General features: G+C 34.9%; 2 protein-coding genes and 1 long non-coding RNA gene across 11 annotated transcripts; all 3 read left to right on the forward strand.

The window, feature by feature from the left end:
* The first annotated feature begins 841 nt into the window (after nt 1–841).
* On the forward strand, nt 842–6,987 carry LOC122292903 (E3 ubiquitin-protein ligase SDIR1-like). Of its 9 annotated transcripts, XM_043101458.1 has the most exons (11): nt 843–987; nt 1,396–1,467; nt 1,549–1,699; nt 3,217–3,391; nt 3,515–3,569; nt 3,659–3,714; nt 3,826–4,051; nt 4,223–4,337; nt 5,061–5,103; nt 5,430–5,555; nt 6,051–6,433. In XM_043101458.1, exons 4-11 carry the CDS (start codon nt 3,314–3,316, stop codon nt 6,174–6,176), a joined length of 825 nt encoding a protein of 274 aa, XP_042957392.1. In that variant the 5' UTR covers nt 843–987; nt 1,396–1,467; nt 1,549–1,699; nt 3,217–3,313; the 3' UTR covers nt 6,177–6,433. The 9 variants fall into 9 exon arrangements, with proteins under 9 accessions (XP_042957393.1, XP_042957391.1, XP_042957388.1 ...); XM_043101459.1 differs by lacking the exons at nt 1,396–1,467; nt 1,549–1,699 and adding an exon at nt 6,965–6,987 and having other exon boundaries at nt 842–987; nt 6,051–6,194; XM_043101457.1 differs by lacking the exons at nt 1,396–1,467; nt 1,549–1,699 and adding an exon at nt 6,537–6,846 and having other exon boundaries at nt 842–987; nt 6,051–6,194.
* A 689-nt stretch (nt 6,988–7,676) lies between these two features.
* On the forward strand, nt 7,677–9,967 carry LOC122292527 (zinc transporter 2). The gene is made up of 2 exons (XM_043100929.1): nt 7,677–8,341; nt 9,356–9,967. Exons 1-2 carry the CDS (start codon nt 7,717–7,719, stop codon nt 9,745–9,747), a joined length of 1,017 nt encoding a protein of 338 aa, XP_042956863.1. The 5' UTR covers nt 7,677–7,716; the 3' UTR covers nt 9,748–9,967.
* Nucleotides 9,968–11,009: 1,042 nt separating this feature from the next.
* LOC122292719 lies at nt 11,010–12,364 on the forward strand. Its single transcript, XR_006236998.1, has 2 exons — nt 11,010–11,140; nt 11,799–12,364. It is a non-coding gene; the product is annotated as an uncharacterized LOC122292719 (long non-coding RNA).
* Nucleotides 12,365–14,304: the final 1,940 nt, after the last annotated feature.

Genomic DNA, 14,304 nt, shown 5'->3' on the forward strand with positions numbered 1-14,304 from the left:
ATAACTTTCTATACCTCAAATATTTTGTGGACAAGGTAGGAAACAAATCTTTTGGAACATATATATTTTGAAACGAGATCTTTTAGGCCTGGTTTGAATAGTGAGTTAAGATGAGATGATTTGTGAATAGTAATGAGATATTTGAATTGAAATGAGATGAGTTAAAAATATTGAGTCAAAATGTTTTATACGGTTTTGGAAAAGGAGAGAAAAAAATTAAATAAAAATATTATAAAATTAAAATATTGTTAGAATATAATTTTTATTTTAGAATTTGAAATAGTTGAATTGTTTTTTGTATTTTATTTGAAAGTTTAAAAAATTTATTATGATTAGATAAAAAAATTTAAAATTTAAAATTAAAAAATATATTTATAATATTTAAATATTAAGATGAGATTAAAGCTTTCATTATCCAAAATTGGCCAAAATTTTTTTGTTTGAAATTTAAAAATATGATGCTGTTAGTCCGTTTATAATATTTTAAACAATATTTTATTTTTTATTTTTTATCCTATATATAAAATTAGTATTCAAAGCAAGTGGAGGTGGCATCCCCTCTAGAACCTCCTGGAAAATTAAATAAAATCCAAAAAAATAACGTTTAAAAAAGAGTAATCATGCTCAGAAAAAGGAAAAAAAAAAAAAAAAGAAAAAAAGAAAAAAAAGGAAAATAGAGAAAGAAGAAGAGAAAAAAAAAATTTAATTATAAGTATAATTATATATTAATATATGTATTAATTTAATATAATTGATAAAAAATAAATTTTATTAAAAATAATATTAATTTAAATTTTAAATACGAAGAATCAATATGAATAAATTAAAATCAAATGGGAACATCAGTAGTGTTATCCCAACCAACGCCAACAGAAACAACAGGCACACACATTGTACCTTCGATCTCTCCCGTTCTTTTATTTTTTGTTTCCGATAAGCAACTTACGGTTTTGATCGACTTCTCTGCTCTCGGCTTTTTTCGCTTCTGTAAGTGTTTCCTTGCTCCTACATTGATTACACTCTCTGGTTGCCGAGAAAATTGCTGAAAATTTGGACTGAATTTAAATTTTCTGGTTTTATATTATTTTACTTTTGCGATACCTTGCAGCAGTTTGGGTTTTCATTTCTATACTTTTCCACCTAGACATTCTCAACAATATGCTTGGATTTTCTTTTTTACCTTTTTCTTTTGCTTGGGAAGTTTTGCCTCAACAATTGAAATTAGGACAATGACAATGTGGGTTCTGTGTGGTAAAAATGATTGTTGTATTCATGCATGTTTATAGTGGTGGAGCAGTTCGAGAACAATAAGATTAAGGTGTGTATGAGAAACTGTGTTTGTTTAATTTCATAGCTGAATTTCTTGTTTTTTACACTGCATGAGTATCAACCCAGTCCTATATGGATCAACATTACGGAAGTGTTTTGATAAAGAGGAGCTCAGGAGCATGAAAAACAAAAATAATGGTAGAGAATGAAAGGAATTATTGTCTCCTTTAACGGAATTTGTGTTCCCATTAGTGGCTTATAAGACAGTGGTTGTTTTAGAACTCAGGTGGGATTCAGCCGGCAATATTAAAATCACAATCTTTGACCCAATCACCATGAGTCAATAGTCATGCTTCAATACTCAGGGATTTCTCCTCTCACTTAATTGTCAGGCTTCAAGGACAGGTGTTATCTTTTTACTCATTCAAAGGTTAGATGAGCCATGCTATTGCTATTTGACGTGATTCACAATGTATGTTCATTGGGGAGCATCTTTTCGTTTTGAATCTCTTTGGTGCATATGCGTCATCATTAACTATGCTTCCTCCAACTGAATGGTGCTCGACATACTTATATTTTGCATCTCTATACATGTACTTTGTGAACCTATGGTACAATCTTACATTTTTTTGACATGATTTGTAGATAGAAATATGAACCTCATCAACCAAAGTCAAAAGTGAACCCCTTGGGCATATATGCTTAAAGGCTTGAGTGACCTAAGGTTCCTGGCAACAAGGATGGAGAATTAAGTATGGGTTAGAAAACAACCATAGAGGAGTTTCATTCTGGTACCTCAAGAAAATGAGAGTGAGGAAATGAATGAATGATGGATCTGGGAATTGTATACATCTATCATATAAAAAACTGTATGGACTCCCATGTTGGGTTTCTGAAGATGGTATTTTAAGGTAAAATTATACTTTGCACCCTTGAATTGTCACCTCTTTTACTACAAGTATCTCAAACTACAAAAAGTAACAATGTGCATCCCAACCTACAAATATATAATACCCCGAATTGTATTAGAAGGTAGTGAATGAGATCCTATATTGCTTGGGAATGAGAAGTTCTTTCCTTTTGTAAAGATATTTAAGGATCTCCAATTGTAACATTGATTAGTTCTTTTGTGATATAGGCCTAGATGTGGTTTGGGTTTACTTAGGAGGCTATAATGGTATAAGAGCCAAACCCAACCAGAAGTGTGGTACTTGATTTGTGCCACCTATGATAGAATGACCTGATGAGAACGTCGAGATTTAAAGGGGAGATTATAATACCCCAAGTTATGTATAGGTAGGTAGTGAATGGGATCTCACATTGATTGGAAATGAGAAGTTTTTGCCCTTTATAATGATTTTCAAGGAACCCCCATTGTAACATTGACTAGTCCTTTTGGAGTATGGGTTTAGATGTGGCTTGGGTTCTTTTGGGTCATTACATGGGTTTCAATGTGCACCCTAAGTTAAGATTTGACATTATCTAATGACTAGATCTTAACCAAGGGTGCATATTGAAACCTACTCATATCAAGTCTTCTTGACCATCCAATTTCTCCATGTTGATGGGTGGTCATGCTTTTGTTTTATATTATGAATCAAATTTTGCGAGCTCATGTTGACGTTTGGGATTCAAATCTGAATTTACTTATGTTTCTTGTCTTTAAATTTATCATGTGGGATATTTGCTGCTCTCTGATTTTCCTCAGATAATTACCAGGAAGATTGAGACAGATCCTAAAAACTCATTCAACTTGAATGAGTTTTTTAAGTTCTTGTCTATAAACTAAAGGAAAACACTTGCTATCAAAATCTATATAAATCAATTCTGATTCTTATGCTTGGTTTAAAATTCAATTTGTAATGTGCTAAATCCTGATTTTCTTTGCTGGGGTGCACTTGGAACGTAGCCTATATTAGTATTACATGTATTCTTTGAACATTTCAGGTTCTGACGATTTGGAAGACGTATTATAGGACTGGTTGTATCACAACGTGTCCTCTAATATCCAGTTTTTTTTTCAAAGAGAGAGGAATTTTGAAACATGAGTTTTGTTTTTCGAGGTAGTAGAGCAGATATTGAAAATGAATTTGGAGGATTTATTCCTGAACCACCTGCAGTGGTATGTTAACACGTGCCTGCTTGCATGTTGGAGATTTGGTGTACTTTTTACCTGTATTTTGATTATTGAGATAATGCGATTTATGCTTGTCAATGTGCTGACTCTTTGACCTCTTGCAATCAGCGTATTCATACTGCTCGATCTGTTAATACCAACTCCCTTGCTTTTCTTGTGACAGGTAATGTTTTTGATTCTGTCCTTTTTGTTGGATTACTTGATTTTTTTACAAGTTCATTTGTTAATCCATACGTTATCCTCTTTGTTCAGCAGTTATTTTGCTTTTCATGATTTTGAACTCTCATCAGATGTCACCAAACCTTTTGGTATGTTCTCATCAAGCATTTCCTGTGGGCATACTTTTAGCTCTGATTAGTTATTCTGGAGCGTGAAACTTACACAGCAATTAAGCTGGTACCCTGTGCATGTGCATGCAGCTCTGGCTAGTTGTGGGTGTCTTTTTGATGGCCACAAGCCTGAGGATATATGCTGCTTGTCAACAACTTCAAGCTCAGGCCAGGGCTCATGCAGCAGCAGCAAGTGGCTTGCTTGGTCATACTGAACTGCGGCTGCACATGCCACCCTCAATAGCTTTGGCAACTAGAGGACGATTACAAGGACTAAGACTCCAGCTTGCACTTGACCATGAGTTTGATGACCTGGGTATTTTCATTTTTGTTGAAATTTAGTTGTTAGATTTTTATAATTGGGGTCACCTCTTGGAAATTGATGGTCCACATGCAGATAGCAAGGCTATGCTGGTGTTCCAGTTTAGGTTGAATTTCAATATGTGACTTTTTCTGTGGATGAAAAGTTCTGTTCATTTTGGTTCAGATTATGATACTCTCAGAGCACTGGACTCTGATAATACATCCACAACTCCTTCGATGAGTGATGAAGATATAAATGCCTTACCAGTTCACAAATACCAGGCTGCTGGCTCTCAGAAGTAAGTTCATTTATGAGTGGGAATGCGTCTTTAAGCATATGGCAACTCCTTTTTAGCCTGCAGTTATCTATAAATTGATGGACCTAAAGACTATGATATCAACAATTCAGAACTGAACCTAGGCTTAGTATTTTCACCTAGTGGAAAGTTAATAACTGCTTGTACAATGACTATGTTTATGGTGAAGAAAGGAATGAACATCTGATCCCAGTTGGTAATGGGTGAAGGGGTGCTGAACTTGTAACTTTGGATCAATAGTTTACTTTGTTTAATTACTATACTGTTATTAATTTAAATTCTTTGACATTAATGACTGCTGATTGGTTATAACTTACCAAGAAATCACTTAACATTGGAGTTTGATTAAACTGGATGGGTGGAGGAATGCATTCTTCCACAAATGCACAGGGAATATTTATTTCTAAACTGCTGTCTATTATAATTTATGTTAGGTTTTTGTGAATTAACTTTGAATTTGACTGCTACTTGCAAAAGGATTTATAAAATTTGTGCCAACCTGGATGAATGTAGGAATGCATTCTTCCACAAATGCTAGGGGATTTTTTTTTTTTTTTACTAAACTGCTGTATATGAAAAATTAATGTTAGGTCTGTGTAAATTAACTTTGAATTGGATCGCTAGTTTTGCAAAAGTTATATATAAATTTGTGCCAGTCTCCCACGACAATTGTTTGAAAGGAACTTTTTCTGTTTATGGTGACAGCTCATCACTGCAACTGGAGTCATCTTCTTCAGGCCTGGCTGAGGTTCTTTTTTTTTTTTTCGTTTTGTTTTTCCCCTTCATCAAGTTTGATTGCATAATCAATAGTATAATGCCTTGTGATAATCCAAGATCATTAGAATGCCAATGATATCCCCAGGGGAAAAATAAACTTACATTAAAAATTCTTCATTTTGGGACGTGATGCTCCTTTCCAGTTGTAGTAGGTACAGCTTCTGGATGTAATTGAACTGTTAGGAATACCTTCCAGCTCTGCCATTCGAGCTCTTGGAATCAAGTGATCTTCCGTCATTATTTTGTGCTACTCTTGGGTGCATTATATTTGTTTTCTTATTTCTGTTCTACAAGCAGACTAAACAAGACTCTAGAAAGGCAGATGGGAGGATAAAGGGCCCTGAAGATGAACTGACATGCAGCATTTGCTTGGAGCAAGTTAATAAGGGGGAGCTTGTTCGCAGCTTGCCATGTTTGCATCAGGTTCTTCCACTGTTGATATGATTTTGGTCAGCTGTATAACTTGATGGGTTGAACACATTGAATGAAATCTCTGAATATGTCCAGTGTCGAATTTTACAGTGTTTTCATTACCAATACACACGCTAATATGTAAGTAGTCAATGTGAAAAAGTCTAACCTCAAGTTAATTAATTTTTTACTATAATCTCCTGTTACTCAAATTGTGCTTGAATATAAGAGATATTGCAAATTAGTTTACTCATAGAAGTCGTAACTCTTTTTTTTTTTTTGTGGGGTTGGGGTGGGATATCATCCTTCCGAAGTTTCTTAACCCTCAATCTTCCAACCACAGCCTTTCTAAGTTCAACGTACTTTTTTCACATTTCCAAAATCTGAATTATTTTGGATGTGCGGTGTAATCAAGAGATTCTGAAACTGAAAAAAATGATGCTGTGCATAGTATCTCTTCAATATGTATGATACATGATATTGGCAATGTTAATATCTTTTTGGCAGTTTCATGCCAATTGCATTGATCCATGGCTGCGGCAACAAGGCACATGCCCTGTTTGTAAATTAAGGGTGGGATCTGCATGGCAGGATATCGGCGAGAGCGAATCAGATGGTTCAGACATGGTCTAGTGACTTGTTAAACAATCCGTATGTAAATGCTTGTAGTATAGTTACTTACCAATTACCATTGTCTTTTTATTTTTATTTTGTACAAACCATATTGTATGTTGTATAGAAATAATACACTCTAGGTAACTCAGTTACATGCGCATAACCTCCAGGTGTGGCCTCTGCCTACATGTGCATTCCTGTGTTTCCCCCAAAATAAAAAAGCTACGATCTCCTCTGGCATTTACCTGATAGTTTCAGCTTTCTTATTTCAAAGTTGTAGCTGCACACTATTCTTTTATATTTCATTTGAACCCTTATTGGGGTGGCTCTGGATGATGATGATCTATGAATCGCAAATTGCAATCCTGAAATTTGTAGATACAAATGGTCGGATTGGAGCAAGAACTTTTCAGGAACATTTGGAACATCTCATTTCTGGGTGGCTTGAAGACCTGCATATTTTGCATCCTGCCTATTGTATAAATAACCCAAGTGCCGGCCGGGTGCTATTTGTTGTTTCTATCAATTTCATTTCACCAATAGTAGTCTGTCAAAGAAATCCAAAGTAATCGGCCAAGACCCGGTAAGGGAGTGGCCTCCCTTGTGGCCCTCATGTTCTTTCTATTTATTTTTCAAGTGCTTGTAAGAGTTGTTTGTGATCAGGAGCTGTTGCCCTCTAATTTCATCATTATCGACGTCAATAATCTTCATCCTTGAAAAAATAAGAATATAAATTTTATTTCTCACTTGCTTGTTAAAAAGATTTACTAATCTTTCTTCTAATCAAAATACATTATTTGTGGCAGCTGCCAAAGTCATCCTGCAAGGAAAGTCAACTAATTAATGACCCTCAATCATATACAGCTCTGTCGCATATTTGTACAGCTGCAACGTTAGTGTTCAAATCACAACTTGTAAATCAATTTTCCATTTAGACTTTGATTGCATTGCAATCTTTGTACAAATTGTTATACATAGAATACAAGAACACGTACACGTACGTACGCCACATTCAAGGTGCGATAATTATTTTTCTTCCACCAACATGTTGTCTTGTTGATCGGTAATCGAAGTTTATTACTTCCTTTCATGAACTTCGAATTGGTGAGAAGGTTTTTTTTTTTTTTTTTTTTTTTTTTAATCTCTTTCGTTTAAAACGCTACCCAACTCCAAGAGGTATATTTGTACATATAATAAGATGTAACACCCTTCATGCAGTACTGCTCACAGACCTATATATAATAATACACATTAATATGACTAATTATCATGAGTCCAAGCCGAGAAGGATAGCCATTGCCACCCTTGGATTTTAAATAATTAATTATTAGAATATAATAATTAATATTATCTTGATTAGAGAGTAGATAATTAGCCATTACTAGTGTGCAGTACAATACTACTACAATCTTGTGAAGTCAAAACTGTACTGCAAAGAGAAAAACAATGGAGGCCTATCCAGGCAGTATTTTTCTTATATTATGACTTGGCATTACTGGCCTACATGATATCAAAGCACATTAATTGTGAGGAAGAAGAAATTTCAAACCCATCATCCATGGCTTCTATGATCTCTTACTTCAATACCCTGAAGTCAACCTCTTTGTTTTTCTCTCTACTATTCCTCCAACTGTCCCTCCTCATCAAAGGTCATGGAGACGAGAGCAGCCATACGGATCAAGGTGAAAACGAAGATTTGCACTCGAAGCACTTGATTCTGGTGAAAATATGGTGTTTGATAATTCTACTAGTGAGCACTTTTGCCGCTGGAGTCTCCCCCTACTTTTACCCATGGAACGAAAGCTTTCTTCTCCTGGGCACGCAATTTGCAGGCGGGGTTTTCCTGGGTACATCTCTGATGCATTTCTTGAGCGATTCAGCACAGACCTTTGCCGACCTCACGACAAAAACATACCCTTTTGCGTTCATGCTAGCATCCGCAGGTTATCTTCTGACCATGCTTGGAGATTGCATAATTTCTTATGTTACAAATGTTAGCAACAGAGAAACTAGAGTCCTGGTCGTGGAAGAAGGAAGTACGCCGGAGGAAAGAGCTAAAGAGTTGCATATGAACGAACTCAACCCAGAGTTGTTGAGGACGTCGTCTCTTGGAGACACCATACTACTCATCCTCGCCCTCTGCTTTCATTCTGTATTTGAGGGGATTGCCGTCGGAGTTGCAGGTAAAACTGATATTGGTGCATTTGATGCATGATATATCGTTGAGTTTTCATAACATAAATTTAAATTTAGGGTTAATACGCATGGAAAAAGATCTGCCTTCAAGCGTTATTGCCTCAACTTATGAAAACCTTGATCTCCGCCACATGCACGATGTTAGAGCCAACCACATATGATAGCATAGTGAGTAGAACAATTGGCCAGCTTCGAATTTCGATCGATCCCGGCCCTCTGCATCATCTCTAATCTCTAGTACGTAGTACTCAAGTAGTACCCTGGTCACCACTTACACAAGCCTGATCGAGTTCCAAAACTAGCTACTACGTACCATCCACATTTAATTATTTTATTTTTATCTTTTATTTATGTTTTCTTTTTTAAGAAAAGGCCGGTACTCAAACACTATACGATATCCCCAGGAACCAGAATAAGCCAACCCAAAAAACCAAATAAACATTAAAAAAACCTCCTAACCAGTTCGAATAATAGGCAGACCCAGTCTTTCTTTACGCAAAAAGCCACAGACGGAATATCCATAGAAGACCACCATAGGCCGCTGCCTCCCTCTGCTCCCATCCTTGCCAAGAAATCATCAGTATTAGGACCTTAATTTGGCGATCCACTTCGAGTATAATTACCTGCTTTGTACACCTTGCTATATATACTTTGTATTATCATTGTACTAGATTTCCTGTATTTATATATAATCTGTAATAATAGGATATATGTTTCGTGTATAAACCTTACTTGGTGAAATACACGAGTATCGAGTGAATGAAAAAGATGTTTATTTCTATATCGTGGAAATAGGAAGATGAATTACATCTATTAATTTCTAGTGTTTCTCTCTCAAATTTCCAAACATGCTGTCGGATACTTTCCCTCTAGTTTTCTTTATTTAATTAACACTGACCGCGTAATTGCTTCGAATTATTATTCCAACAAACAATTAAAGTTAAAGTACATGATTTCGTTGGTTTGTTTCTCTCGATTTCCCGCTCCCAAAAAAATTTCAGCCACGGAGGGTGATGCATGGAGGAGTCTCTGGACAATATCCTTGCACAAAGTCTTCGCAGCTATTGCAATGGGAATAGCACTACTCAGAATGCTACCAAAGAGGCCATTTCTGACAACTGCAGCTTATGCTTTTGCCTTTGCTATATCGAGCCCCATTGGAGTAGGGATAGGCATTGCCATTGATGCCACGACTCAAGGATCAACAGCAGATTGGATCTATGCCATCTCAATGGGGCTTGCTTGTGGGATTTTCGTCTATGTGGCCATCAACCATCTTATCGCCAAAGGCTTCAAACCTCAATCTGAATGCTATTTCGACACCCCCTTCTTCAAATTTCTTGCTGTGTTTCTTGGAGTGGCTGTTATTGCCGTCGTGATGACCTGGGATTAATATTTCAACTTCTTTCTAGGTATTGGCCTGTTCCTGGCTAATTAGTTGGTATAATCATGTACTATAATATATAATTAATGCAATTTCTTTGGCCTAATTATTTGCCTGTGTGTTCTCATGATCAGTCTTTAGTCTGGAAAAAAAAAAATAAAAATCAAATCGTACGTTCTCCTGTATTTTAACTTCGTTGATCTAATGCATTTTAATATAGTGTTCTTAATTCTTTCTTCTCAAATGACTTCCATCAGCTTACAAAGTAGCCAGCCTTGATCATGCATATTGAAGTTAGCTAGGATATTGATCGGTTTGATCATATCGTGATTCTCAAGGCGGTTCCAGAAGCACGCGCGATTACATGGAAGGAATGACATGAATTAGCAAGCAATTGATTGAATTAATAAATCTTCAAGTATAAAAAAAGGAATTGATAATGACCGGACAAGGACTCATATAATACTTTTTCATTAACATTGTGATCAGTTGATTTCTTAAATATATATTCAGGTTATAAGCATGCATATGGATTTTGGGAAGAAGATATATAATATTTGTCGTGAACAGCTGATCTCGATCGATATTCTTTATGTAATTTATCAATGAGTACTTGATTTCCATTGGCTCATGCAAGCTTCGGAATTAGCTATATATCTATATATAATTAAGAAATATTAAGCTTAACCCGAGCATAATTACGAAGAAGGTACTGGTGCATTTAGCTGGTCATGCACATAAATATCTAAATTAGATATATATATATATATATATATATAGCCAGGCGTGCATGCATATATATAGCACGCATGATCAATTGATCAGGAAGACAGTGATCATGTACTGACCTTATACGGATAAATCATGTATTAATTAAAGAGTTGATCTGCTAGGTAGATAGCTAGGTTACACGGCGTGTCCCAAGCATTTTTGTTAATTAAACTATTGTCCTAATTTGGCATTAACAAAAGTACTGAATCTGACATGCATCCATCATATATATAGTATTTCTATAAGTTAAGAATAGATAGACCCATTTAAGATAATTCAAAGGTTTAGAATAGGAGAGATATATACACATAAAATGAATTTTATAATATTTATTGGATCTATTAATTTACAATAATTCTACAGCCATGAGGCCAAGCCAACTGGCCTGCAATCCTCCGCCTTGGCCTCATGGCTGGTGTTGCAGTTTATTTTTTTTAAAAAAAAAAAGAAGCAAGAAATGAAAGGTGTGAAATGTAAAAATCATAGAGTAAAAATAAAATGAGAAATCTGGAGAGAGAGAGAGAGAGAGAGAGAGAGAGAGAGAGAGAGAGAGAGAGATTTTGCATCTTCTTCGTGGTGCGTCTAGCTTCTCCTGAGCTGTCTCCAAGAGTTTGCAGGAAGAACATTTTTGGTGAGATTCTTGAAACATTTCTTCACTTTTTCCTCAGATTTCTTCAGAATTCATTTTAAATATTTTTTGAAGGGAATCTGTCACAAGCCAACATCTTAAGATGATGTGATTCGGTTCTTCAAAACCCAGGAACATTGCTCAAGCGGCCAAGCCGATGCTTCTATTAAATCTAGTTTGTAAATATTACTTTTTTTGACATGGATATTTGAAATGAATTTCTCCAGGGCATTTCATTAAATGGTTGCTTCGGTACAAAGTAGATGGGCTTGGACCCCATTTTGAAGTGGTAGTAGTGTTTGAATGACATTTCTTCAAGTGCTTTTGCTTTGAAAAGCATGATAAATATTTTGGAAATGTCTTTCTAATGCAAATCTACTTTCTTGCCTTTTAGATTGTGGACTTTACGGGGTTATTGATATGTGGGTTTCCAAATTTAACTTTTTTGTTCATCTTTTAATTTTCACTTTGATAACTTGAACGAAAAAGATGATTTTTAGGTAAAAGGAAGGGATTGTGCTAGTCTTTGGGGTTTGCAAATTTGCACTTGATACTGGCTCCTCCTTGGTTTTTTGGGTGTATGATATGTTTATTTGTTAAGTCAATTGTTTCTACAAGCATCAAGACCTCTCAGTTTACAGTTTACACAATTTTATTCCAGGAAAGTGGTAGTGGAATAAATATGTTGGAGTCGCACTAGTTGGAGAAACACTTGCAGTGATGGGATTTGGAAAGGTAGGATCAGACGTTGCACGGCGTGTGAATGGGCTTGGTATGCATGTGATCGCACATGACCCATATGCCCCTGCAGACCATGCCCGTGCAATAGGTGTGGACCTTGAGAGCTTTGATGAAGCCTAGTAACTGCAGATTTCATTTCTTTGCACATGCCTCTTACTCCTGCTACATCAAAGATTCTTAATGATGGAACTTTTGCAAAGATGCAGAAATGAGTTCGGATGAAGATGAAGAAAGAACTCCATTTTGCAATGATGGAACTGCAGATTCTTAATGATGGAACTTTTGCAAAGATGAAGATCGAAGAACTTTTGCATCCACACACACTATTAAGTTCTATGCCCAAAGTTGGTGCTAACTTGTAAAATATGTTGTATTGGAATGGACTGTGTTGAGTGTAATACGATTTGTGTGATGAACTGAAGTTGTTAGTGAAATGGAAACTTTGAAATGAAAATTGTACTGATAAGCGACAGCGTTTTTTTTTTTTTTTTTTCCTATAACAGTTACACATTTTAATCTACAATAACTAGCTGGAACCAAATGAAATCGTTAGTTTCCTCAAAAGAAACTAATATGCGAATCCACATACATGTGGATAGAATGGTTTTCTGGCTCAACCGTGCTTCACTGTCAATGATTCCTTCATGGGTAGTTGGTACTAGTAGTTCAAAGTCTTCACGACGACAGCTCGTGAGTAGACCACTTTATACATGCATATATGATATATATTACATATAGACGGGATGATCAGATACTTGTTTTCAAAGGACTTGTACGATAGTACTATAGGGTTATACACCTGAAATTTATACAAATCATTATTCAAATTTTCAGGAGGCCGTAAGAAATTGCATCTGCAATTGAGGTTAGTAAACTAATGGCATTAATAACACATGCAGGAACCCAATACTAAGCCAGTAAGTAATTCATCTATTATTGAGCAAAATTGCAAACACGTCGATATATATTGTATAATGTATAGTGCACCAACTGACATCTTAGTGCCTGCTTCTTTATTGGGTGGGTAACCAACTTAGGCTTTGATTATATATAGGTTAACCTTGGGAAAGAGTGCAGCGCTGTTGGCATTTTGGTTTGATTCGCTTGAGAAATGTGTCATCTAACATTAATAAAAATATGAAGTCTCTTATTAATAAATGAATCTGCTTGAATGTGTATTAAAATCTGAAATAAAATCAATTCAATTGTTTGTTCAAATGCCATTGAATTTTTTCAACCTTCTCAGGAAACCAAACTGACATAGCTCTAACTTAATGGCTGTTAAATTCAAAGGCAAACTAATTCGGGAAGTTACATTTTTCGCCTACAAACGACTTGTTCTTTGAACTCCTTTCTTCATCTTTGCAAAAGTTCAATCATTAAGAATCTTTGACATAGCAGGAGTAAGAGACATGTGCAAAGAAATGAAATCTGCAGCTGCTATGGCTTCATCAAAGCTCCCTAGGTGACAGGGACGGCTCAATACAAATTGAGAGTTAAGGTAAAATTTAAGTTAGTTATTCGTAATTATAATATAATAAATTATAAATTATTATATGGAATATTTTTAAAATGTTCAATAAAATTAGGCTTTTATTTAAAATATTTAAATAAAGTTTTTTTGAATTTATATTAAATACTACAACTTAAAATGAGGTGTCAATGCAAATTTAGTACCTCAATTTAGCAAGATCTTAAAAAATTATTTAAAATATAAATAATTCATTGTATTAAATATTAAATTTAGTATTATGGGGCATTGCACACATTGAAAAAAATAAAATTTATTTAAAATTTTATATAATGAAATGGTTTTTTTTTTTCAAAAAACAAATTAAGAAAAAAAATCTCATTTTTAATTTTGGGTGCCTTACATAGAGTAGGGGCTTAAGCAATGGCCTAACTGGCTCTGGAGATACCTGAGGAAAAATTGAAGAAAAGTTTCAAGAATCTCACAAAAAATGTTTTTTCCGCAGATCCATGGAGATAGCTCTGGAGAAGCTAGCTAGATGCACCACAAAGAAGATGCACAACGAAGAAGACGTAGACTCTGTGGTTTTCTCTCTCTCTTCAGATTTTCCATTGAGGAATGCTACACAACCTCCCAACACTCCACACTCTATTTTTTTTTAATTTTTTAATATTTTGTTAATATTTTTTTTGAATTTATTCTTTTTAAATTAATTTAATTCTTTTATTCATTATTTATATATTAAATATTTAATAAAAGATAAAATAATAAAAATTAAAAAAAAATATGGAGTGTGGAGTGTTGAGAGGTTGTGAAGATTTTTTCTTTCCCATTTCCTTTTTACTCTCTTTACTCTCTTATTTTTTGCATTTCACACATTTCATTTTCTGAGTATGTTTTTTTCTTTCCTTAAAATAAACTGCCACATCAGCTATGAGGCTGCAGAAGGGCCGCA

Source organism: Carya illinoinensis, chromosome 13, assembly GCF_018687715.1.
Source record: "Carya illinoinensis cultivar Pawnee chromosome 13, C.illinoinensisPawnee_v1, whole genome shotgun sequence".
NCBI classification, from domain to species: Eukaryota; Viridiplantae; Streptophyta; class Magnoliopsida; order Fagales; family Juglandaceae; genus Carya; species Carya illinoinensis.

Excerpts from the sequence above, each read along its gene's own strand:
- LOC122292903 (XM_043101459.1), top strand. The coding sequence starts at position 3,314 with ATGAGTTTTGTTTTTCGAGGTAGTAGAGCAGATATTGAAAATGAATTT. Across the intron at positions 4,052-4,222 it reads CCATGAGTTTGATGACCTGG|ATTATGATACTCTCAGAGCA; the intron begins GTATTTTCATTT and ends ATTTTGGTTCAG. Across the intron at positions 5,104-5,429 it reads CTTCTTCAGGCCTGGCTGAG|ACTAAACAAGACTCTAGAAA; the intron begins GTTCTTTTTTTT and ends TTCTACAAGCAG.
- LOC122292527 (XM_043100929.1), top strand. The coding sequence starts at position 7,717 with ATGGCTTCTATGATCTCTTACTTCAATACCCTGAAGTCAACCTCTTTG. Across the intron at positions 8,342-9,355 it reads GATTGCCGTCGGAGTTGCAG|CCACGGAGGGTGATGCATGG; the intron begins GTAAAACTGATA and ends AAAAAATTTCAG.